This window comes from Cynara cardunculus (genome assembly GCF_001531365.2).
Source record: "Cynara cardunculus var. scolymus isolate 2C chromosome LG 3, CcrdV1, whole genome shotgun sequence".
Classification (NCBI taxonomy): Eukaryota; Viridiplantae; Streptophyta; class Magnoliopsida; order Asterales; family Asteraceae; genus Cynara; species Cynara cardunculus.
This window is the reverse complement of record NC_037530.1, coordinates 27130500-27140252: the sequence shown is the minus strand read 5'-3', so window position 1 is coordinate 27140252 and position 9753 is coordinate 27130500. Positions and strand designations below refer to the sequence as shown.

The 9753-nt window shown below is 36.5% G+C and overlaps 1 protein-coding gene and 1 non-coding gene across 11 annotated transcripts; one reads left to right on the top strand and one right to left on the bottom strand.

Annotated features, from left to right (window-relative positions):
- Positions 1 to 321: 321 nt before the first annotated feature.
- Positions 322 to 410, bottom strand: TRNAY-GUA. Its single transcript is given in 2 exon segments — positions 322 to 357; positions 374 to 410. It is a non-coding gene; the product is annotated as a tRNA-Tyr (tRNA).
- Positions 411 to 521: 111 nt separating this feature from the next.
- Positions 522 to 9475, top strand: LOC112510264 (trimethylguanosine synthase). Of its 10 annotated transcripts, XM_025115617.1 has the most exons (14): positions 554 to 612; positions 695 to 764; positions 889 to 940; positions 1410 to 1604; positions 1677 to 1707; positions 1866 to 1951; positions 2397 to 2495; positions 2582 to 3490; positions 3737 to 3915; positions 5891 to 6122; positions 6929 to 7064; positions 7745 to 7839; positions 7930 to 8053; positions 9259 to 9475. In XM_025115617.1, the coding sequence occupies exons 5-14, from the start codon at positions 1690 to 1692 to the stop codon at positions 9343 to 9345; spliced, it is 1965 nt and encodes a 654-aa protein (XP_024971385.1). In that variant the 5' UTR covers positions 554 to 612; positions 695 to 764; positions 889 to 940; positions 1410 to 1604; positions 1677 to 1689; the 3' UTR covers positions 9346 to 9475. The 10 variants fall into 10 exon arrangements, with proteins under 10 accessions (XP_024971383.1, XP_024971381.1, XP_024971386.1 ...); XM_025115616.1 differs by having other exon boundaries at positions 1410 to 1707; XM_025115615.1 differs by lacking the exon at positions 1410 to 1604 and having other exon boundaries at positions 522 to 764.
- Positions 9476 to 9753: the final 278 nt, after the last annotated feature.

The following is a 9753-nucleotide window of genomic DNA, read 5'->3' as shown; positions in this document are numbered from 1 at the left end:
ATAATTATTCTAATTATATTTTAGATTTTTTATATTTTAAAATGAGATATTTATCCTCTATTTAATTATGTTTATCCGCAGTTAGTTACACAAATCCAAACATGAAACTTTAATAAATTGTACTTATGCATAATTACTTGTAATCTAGAATTTTAAGTAATATGTATTAATATACAGTACTCCATGCATAAAAAATGATTTTTAAAAGTTTTTGTCAAATGATTTATATATAGTATAAATAAGTATTAAATTATTTTAATAAAAGTGGTGTTAACTTTTTATCATCAAGTTTTTAAAAGAAAATTATATTTGGTGCAAAAATCCGACCTACCGGATTCGAACCAGTGACCTAAGGATATCAGCAATTAACCAACTACAGTCCTCCGCTCTACCAACTGAGCTAAGGTCGGCTTGTGTCTCTTTTATTACAAGTTTTCATTCAACACTGTCTTTCTCTTGAATTCAAATCAAAAATTGGGTTTCCCCCTTTGTTAATGTTAGGGTTTTAACGAGGTTTTACGTGAAGTGAGGCCAAGAAGGTTTCGAACCATTGATCGGTTGCTGTTTCTTGTGCTCAAATCACATCCAAGTTCAATTCCTTGCCCTAATTCAGTTCAGTTTTTACCCAGTACATATCAATCATCCTATCTGTTCTCTTTTCTTCTCTGACTCATGGAAGATGGCGATGATAAAGGCGAACTTGAAGATTCTCCTGCAATCAAAGCACTTGGCTCCCTCTTTAAGCTCACTCAAGTCCACTTCTGGTATGGTTTAACTTTTTGTTACTTAAAGAATTTGATTGGGTATTTTGTATTTATATGTTTTTCAATATATGGTGAAGCTTTGCTTGTATCTAAATTATGCCTAATTTTTTTTGGGTTGTTACAGGGTCGATCTTGCTTCGGGGATACCGTATGGTTCAACTTCTCTGGAGTGCACTGTAAGTTTTTTCATCATTTAATCCTACGTTTACATGTCAAAACATGATAATTCTTGAATATTGAACTTAAAGAATTTATTTCAAATTTGACACCAACATTTTTATGTTGAAATATACTTTTAATTGCTAAGATGATTTAAAGATACCAATGGTTTTGAGTGGTAGTTATTTGGACAAGTATCGGTTTTTTAGACTTAAGAGAGGATCTCACATTTTGTCTTCATAAGCTTCGTGTATTTGGGAAACCAATTTGGATTATTCTCACAGAGACAGGAACGATTTAAAGATCGACTAAACTAAACAACCACACAGGTCCTTTGGTGACATGTTGATACATTGAACCAAAGCCTTGAAACATAACATCATTGCATCCCTGCAGCGGACTGGTCTAGTGGTAGCAAATGGGTATGGTGCTTAGGTTTCTATAGTCGATGAGGGATATTTCCTCCACATGTGTTCCCTTTTGCAGGTCTAGAAGGCCAGTGGCTGGACAAGAACACCCATCTGTGCTCCCTATATTAGATGCACTTGGACTTAATGAGTACTAAACTTGCATAATAAAAAACTAAAGAATATTTGGATTATCAACTCCATGATCCAAACACAATTCAACACCAAAGTCCAAAAATGCACCAGAGAAGATTGAAGTGGTTGGATAGATCATGTATGATGCTGCGATGTTTCAGCTTTCTTTTCTCTTCTTGATATTATCCTCACATACAGTTTTGTGATGCAGAAAACACTAAAGGATGATGTCAGCCAGAAAGGTATGTGCATTTGCATACATTGAAATCACTATCATGAATTTTTGTGGTTGGAGACTCTTAAGCAAGGGTTTGTTTGTGATATAATGTTTTGGTGTATATGCATATCGTGTTTTTAGAAAATGGGATCTGATGATTGTTTCTTTGGTTTTGTGTTTCAGATAGTTGTTCTTTACCTGTTGATACCCAATTGTCTAGGCAGATGGATGAACTTGGACTTCCTCTTTCGTTCTGCACAAACAAGGAGGTAAGGTATAACTTTTTTGCTGTTTTTCTGTTTCTTGTTGATACATCATTTAATTTATGTCTTTTTAGAATGATCTTTTGTTTCCTTTGTTACAATTTGGTCGGCTGTTCGACTATAAAGAAGACCATGCAATCACATTTCTTTAACTGGAAGGCATTCATAAAACCCGAATGAAATTTTAAGTTGATGGTCATTAGCAGACATACTGATTTAGTTATTCTGGCAATATTTTTGTTTAATTTAATTTCTTGATGTTCTTATTTTATTTGTAATTAGTTAGCTCCTTAACATGCTACGGGTTAATTACTAACTTCTATTAAGAAGGGAGGGTATAACATCTGTAAAAAGGGAGGTGGAGTTGTGTATCCTGTTGGATTTCAGTATTTCTTCCTTGTGAATTCTAAATGCTATTTATTTCGTCAATAAAACTAAACCTGGTTTTCAGAAGCGGAATGGAAAGGTCAGAGGAAAGAGGAAAGATGCCCAGAAGAAAGTTTTGCATACCCATGAAGAAGCCACAGATGAAGTCTCTGATACAATTCAAGTGAGCACGAGTGAGATTGCATCTCCTGCCATTGTCCATGATAATTTGAGCAGTTTATCATATTCTATGTCGATGCTGGGCCATAGTGAATCATCATACTGTGGCATAGCAGTTGGTGATGGTGAGTTGCAAGCATGTTGTGGAGAAGGGGAATGCTCAACAACTGTAACTGATGCTGTTTGTCTTAGTCATGATGTGAAACATAGTTCTGGTGATCAAATGTCCAAGGTTCAGTTATCTTATGACCAAGGCTCTGTAAATAGTACTGTTCTCATAAGTGATGACATGCAACTGGAAGCTACTCCTGAACATGTAGACCATGGAACTCTTAGTGACATACACGCTGTTAATGATAACAGGGAACATTCAAAGAATGGGTCATTAGAAGAGAGATTGGGAGATCCTTTGGTGGCTATTCAGAGGTCTGAAGCTCAGGAGTTCTGCAGTAAAGTAAATTTTGAGAGGCCTCAGGAATCTGATGTGGTTTTACATTCTGCTTTCACTAATAACTGTGATGCAGTTCATAGTGGAAATAATGATGAAATTGGAGATTGGATGACCTATTGGGATCAATACTACGAAAGAAATTACTATTACAATAGTAGAACTCAGGAGTCGACATGGGAACCGCCTGCAGGCATGGAACACCTAGATTTTGTTTATGTATCAAATGAGTCAAACGAGATGCTTCTTACTTCATCTGAAATGGATAACAACGCTGATGCTAATAGAAGTTATAGCAAAGAGCAAAATTTGGGTGTTCTGCAACATGATATTGCTTTATCTGATGAATTGAGCAGTGATGTTACTTCAGGGAAGCTCCATGATGAATACCGCATAGGGCTTGAGCTTGCTGTTAACAGTTTTGACAACGTTACTACTACATCCATCGTAAGTAGCTCTGACGTACATCCAAATGAACCCCTTGAGGTGAATCGAAGTTCAGAGGGAAGCTCTTTATTTGACTCACCAGATATGCTGCATTCGCCAAGCAGGTATTCTTACTGTCCATAACCATTATCTTATCTGTTGGCCATAGGTGGCTCATGAACATACGCTTCCAAATTTTGGGTAGTGTTGTGTTTAATGGTGCTGTTTTCCTTGATATCTGCATGAACAACAAGATGGTTTTACTGATATATGTCTAATGCCTTACAGGAATAGATGTTACCATACATTAAGGCTTGAAATTTCCTTGGAAAGAAAAACTCACATTTCTTGACCACTCCATGTGATCGTAGGCCACCAACTACTTTATCTCATGATGCATGCGATGGGCTTTCGACTTGTAAAGAGCATGGTGGAAATATGTATTTCTTGCCAGAGAAGTTGGATATGGAGCTTGATGCTGTCCCCAGCAAAAGAAAAAAGAAAGTGAAACGGACAAGGGCACGCAGGAGATTATCTGCTGACAATAAAGGTTTGTTACTGAAGTCCTGCATGGACATATGTGATCTTGTTCAATTATAAGATTTTGTATTACTGTCCCCATCCCGATCCCAGGATGAAAGTCCTAATTGACTTTTGAAGTAGATTAAGGAAGGGGACAAAATGAAGAAAATGTCTATACCCATGGTTTCTGTAGCTTAAAGATCCAATCATTATAGTGTTCTGGAATTACTTATCTTAGAAAATTCTAATTTCTATCTTTATAGTGGTAACCAACCCCAAATCTCCGTCTAATTGAAATTCTGATGTGAACTGCTCTGGACTCCCTGTTTCTGTTTAAAGTCTATAGAAATATATCTGTATCTGTATAATAGTGTTGCCAGTCTCTCGGTAAGAGGTAGATATGATGTTATTTAGTTTTCTAAATCAAGTCGTGTATAGTTGTCATTAGACTATAACTCTCTAGGCTGTCATATCTTCTTGTTTCTAATTTTAGGATTCCTTCCATTCTTAGTACCTTATACTCTTATACATATAGTAATATTTCTCAAATAGGGTTGGGTTCCGGTGAGAAGGAGAGTTAAGGTGAGAAGCGGAAGAAGGGATCTCTACCCTTGGATACACATTAGGATGAGATGCACTGGGATGCACCAGATCAATCCCTGTATCAAGCGCGATTCATGGGTGAGTTTGAGATTAAAGGTGATCAACGGTCCAGATCCCTTCTTACGCTTCTCACCTTAAGTCTCCTCACACGATCCTTCGCCTTCTCAAATATCAATACACACAAGAATTACCTATTATTTTGAGATGGTATTGGAGCAGGAACCCTAATTCCTGCAGACATATTTGGCCATCCCTTATTCTTCCCCAACCCTATTCTTCATCAGCCACAATACTGCAGCAGTAGTGCACAACCATGTCAGAAGTTTAAAACTCAAATCACTACCATGAAGTTGAAAGGGGAACACTTCTTGCATTGATCTCAATCTGTGGGCATGTATATTGGTGGTAAGGGTGAGATGGGTTACCTGATCGGAGAAAAGGAGGAACCTGCACTTGGTGATCTCAGCCATATCTTCTGAGATGCTGAGAACTCAGAAGTGGTTAGTGAATTCAATGGGACATAAGCTCCAATTACATGTTGTTATCATACAACCGATGAGCTTTGGGACAACTCAGCCATGCGTACTCGCATTTGGGGAATCAATCACAGGCATATGAACTAACTTTAAATTGAGGGAATTTACCACAAAGTTAGGAATTAAGTTCTTAATTTATAGATGTTACGAAACTAGGAAACTCAATTAATTTACTATATGTTAATGTTATTATTTATAGGAGATGGTTTTCTAATCAAATTGTATGGAAGTATGTATATATAAAGCATGCATGTTTTCTGTATCAATCAATAGTAGAACATTAAATCGTTCAAAAGCTTCGTGGTATTAGATCGGTAGCACGACATTGCCCTTGTGCCATCTTCTTCATCACCGACTACCAGACCCTCATAGTCGGTGAACTCATTGATACCAAATCAAACGAACCCAGTGAACCCCACAAAGAACGGTAGGATGTATTGTATGCAGACCTTACTCAATGGCTTAAAACCCTATTCCATTTATTCGTTTGGCTGCTATTTTCAGCATGCATCGGGCTCATTATTTCTACCAGATTTTGGCTCCTTTCAGCCACATCTCTGTTGCCACCGCCGTTTTTCTGACATCGCCTCTGTCTACCGGACAACCTTGACGGACGTATCTGCTGCTACTGTCAAATTACAATGAAGAACCAATCTTTTGCTTGGTTGCACTGATGTTTACCGCTGTCACTAATTTGGTTGCTTTGTATGTATATATATTCTCTGTTAATTGGTCATTACATTCTATGGTGGATGATAGATTAAAATGTATTTTTGTTTTATAGGTAGTGTTATGATATAAGTGTTGCTTCCTCTTTCTATGTAATAGTTTCATAGCTCTTGATTGACGCTTTTTACTTTCCAGAGCTTCCGTTCGAGGTGTTAATGGATGAGTTTTCTCCAATTATTAGCAAGTATTGGCATCAAAGATACATACTTTTCTCTAAATATGACAAGGGTATGCAAATGGATGAAGAAGGTTGGTTTTCTGTGACTCCAGAGTGCATTGCAAAGCATCACGCTTTCCGTTGTGGCAGTGGCGTCATTGCTGACTGTTTTACTGGAGTTGGTGGGAATGCCATCCAATTTGCATTCAGGTAAGCATTGTCATTACATTATTAGATTACTAAAAGCCTTTTAAGTTGAATTTTGATGCTCTGCGGTTGTTTGTGATCACTTGTTCCCAAAATTTGACTATGGATGTCAAAAAAGTACTCCCTCCGTCTCTAAAGAGATGCAACACTATTTGTCTCAAGGAAATGTAACATTTTTTGGAAGCGTTCCTTTCCTAATTTACTTATTTGTTATTAGCAGTCGTTTGAAGACACTAACAACGAGGATTATCATCAATATGTTTTATCAATTTTGTCTTATTGAGGTACATTTTAGGCATTTAATTAGTAGTCGGAGACTTTTGTTAAATTTTTTGCCAAGTGAAGCATTGCAAATCTTTTTGTGGGATGGAGCAATTTTTAACTTAGAAGTTGATGAGACTTGCGATGGTTGAAAAAAAAATATACCTAAATGAACCATGAAAGGGTAATCAAAATAAAGGTTATGGAGCTAAAAAGACTATAACCATCTATGCACATGAGGTCATTCATGTTTCGGATTATCGGTGGGCATTTGTTCTAAAGAAGTATCCATGATAATCCAGAAAATACTATGGCAGCATGATTGGCTTTTCTTCATATGACCAGCCTGACATGGGCATATTATTTGTGTTTGACCTTGTCATAACCTGGAGGAGGGCTTGATGTCCTGTTGGTGCGGTGGGTAAAGGTTTATCATGTTGCCTCTTTGTATGTGACCCCATGAAACTTTCTGTAATAAATTCAGTGTTTTATGATTTATTTCTGCTAATGTAATTAATAATTTAATATATCTGTTAACTTCATTCCAGAAGCGCCCACATTATCGCAATCGATATTGATCCAAAGAAGATCGAGTATGCACAACATAATGCAACCATTTATGGAGTCGAAGATCTCATAGAATTCATAAGAGGCGACTGCTTCAATTTGGCCCAAAAGTTGAAGGTATTGAAGGATATAATATTTATGTACAACAAATATTTGCACGCACTTTTCACTTTTGATGAGGTTTGAACCCTTGACCTCCTAAGAGGCTAAGGCTTTATCGGTAATCTGGATACCCCGTACTGCTAGGTCAATGACCCTTAAGGTACATAATTTTGCAATAGAAATATTTATACCTGCAGCCATTTAATTCTTATGCTCATGATTGATAAATGCAAAATTCTGTTGCATCTCCATTCTCTCTTCCCTCTATTTTTTCCCTTCTTTGTGATGTGAGGGAACATAAGAATTACATGACTGCAGTTATCTTCAAGATGTCACTACAACGAAATCCAATTTATAGGACGACAAAAATGTCCAAGTGTCATAATAGACTGCTTTATAGGACTTATGTTTATAAGACCAAACAATTGTGCATCCTATGTAAAGCGTTGCAATAAGGTTATAGGATGTCCAAAAGCATTGTATAAACTTATCATGACGCTTTACATAGGACGCATAATTTTTTGGTTCTATAAATTTAAGTCCTATAAAGCAGTTCATTAGGATACTTCTTATAAACCTGATTTTATTCTAGTGTGTTTTCTGTTAGATCTGAATTTGATGACATTCTTTTGATATTGATTTTTAAATCTTCTCAAGGCATCTGCATATTCATATGTAACATATATTACCTGCAGGCAGATACTGTCTTCTTGTCTCCACCATGGGGAGGACCTGAATATGCTAAAGCAATAAACTTTGACATCAATACCATGCTCAAGCCACATGATGGGTTCGGTTTCTTAACCTATACGACTATCACTTTCAGCTATTTATTTTTATCATATAGGGGTTTATGCTTTTAAATGTGGGCTTGTTGCAGGCAATTTCTCTTCAATGTGGCAAAAGGAATAGCTCCAAGAATTGTAATGTTTCTCCCAAGAAATGTTGACATCAACCAACTAGCGGAGCTGTCTCTTTCTGTTAATCCTCCATGGACACTTGAGGTACTTTACTAGCTTCTTGAGACTTGATATCATAGCCAGTTGTTTATTTTCCTTTGCTGGATCTTTTTGTGGTCTTATAACTTGAGATCACCCTTCTACCTCCCTTCTGGTCCAGGGGCTTTTGGGTCACAAGTTGGCATCTAAGCATATGCATTCTCATTGGGTTATTTATGTAATATGCATTCTCATTGGGTTATTTATGTAAAGTTGATACAAATTGTTTTTAGACGATAGCTCTCTCTCTCTCTCTCTCTCTCTCTCTCTCTTTCTCTCTCTCACCCCCACACACACACCTATGCATGCTCATTGGGTTATTTATGTGAAGTTCATTCAAGTTGTCATCTAAACCTTGGTCCTTACTTACATTGAAGGGAGACATGACCCTGTGGCCATTTGATGGAAATCCATAAAGTTGAAGCACTCTCATTTCACCTCTCATATATTTTTTCATTGTTTTTCGTGTCTTCCCCCTTTACCCTTTGACATTCTTCTTCCATTTCTGTGTTTGTAGTACTCAAATTCTATCATGTAGTTGGTATATAAGTGATACCAAATATTATTAGGTGAAATAAGGATTCTGAGAGAAGTTTCGAGTGGTATCGGATGAGGAAAAGCTTTTACAACACTGTCATGAGGTAGTTTTTAAATGCATCAGTTAGGAAAAGTATATTTGTGAGCAAGGAAGGTTGCAAGTGAAAGAGAGATTAGCTTGATTGGAGGAGTTGGCCTTCAAATACAACACAAGTCATGTCTATGAACCATAGGGTGTCAACTTAACCAAACCAACAGGGTATATCCCGTTAGAAAGCAGGGTCTGGTAGGTAAGATGTATGTAGACCTTAGAGCATCTCCAACAGAATATCCTAAATAGAGAGAATGGAGTTTTTCTTTTTCCAACAAAATCTCCAAAACGTTTTCCAAAATAGAGAAAAGAGGAGAGAGAAGAATTTCTTTTTCATATTTGGAGGAGAGAGAATGGAATTGAATTCCAAACCCCTCCAAATGCTATCCCGATCCTACAAACCGAACGAAATGGGACCTTAATGCTTTCTACTTTAACGGCTTCACATTGTTTTTTTGGCTCTATTCACCTACGCCAACGAGCTTGTGGTGCACACGTGATTCATCTCTCGTGAAAACACTTTTGAGTCAATATTTTGCAAATTTGTTGAATGATATTAGATTCATCTTGATATGTGTTTCAGGTGGAGAAGAACTTTCTAAATGGAAAGTTGAAGGCCATCACCGCCTACTTCAGCGATCCATCAGTAAAAACGAGCTCAGATTCATGACAAGAAGACCATGTTGTGATCGTGGGTGATAATGATAACAAATATTTAGCGAATTGATATTTTCTTGTATGATACATGAACCACAATGTTCAAACATATGTATATATAGAGTGAGTGTGTGTTTAGTTAATTTGTTAACCTAAAAAAGTATTAATTTTATGAACTTTTTAGACCAATAACAATCCATTTTAGCGTGAGATTCTAATATTATCCAAGATATTAATGTTAAGGGTATGTGTGTATTTTTTTTTATATAACTTCTATATCATTAATTGGAGGTTGCATTATTATAAAATCCCATGATTTTTGTCTTTTTAATATTGTTCTTAATTTTCCAGATTTTTAATGATTTGGTCAAGGGTTGAGTAACATAATTTTATTATAATATTTATAATTTTGTGATTGGTG

Excerpts from the sequence above, each read along its gene's own strand:
- LOC112510264 (XM_025115611.1), top strand. The coding sequence starts at position 673 with ATGGAAGATGGCGATGATAAAGGCGAACTTGAAGATTCTCCTGCAATC. Across the intron at positions 765-888 it reads CTCACTCAAGTCCACTTCTG|GGTCGATCTTGCTTCGGGGA; the intron begins GTATGGTTTAAC and ends GGGTTGTTACAG. Across the intron at positions 1,708-1,865 it reads GGATGATGTCAGCCAGAAAG|ATAGTTGTTCTTTACCTGTT; the intron begins GTATGTGCATTT and ends TTTGTGTTTCAG.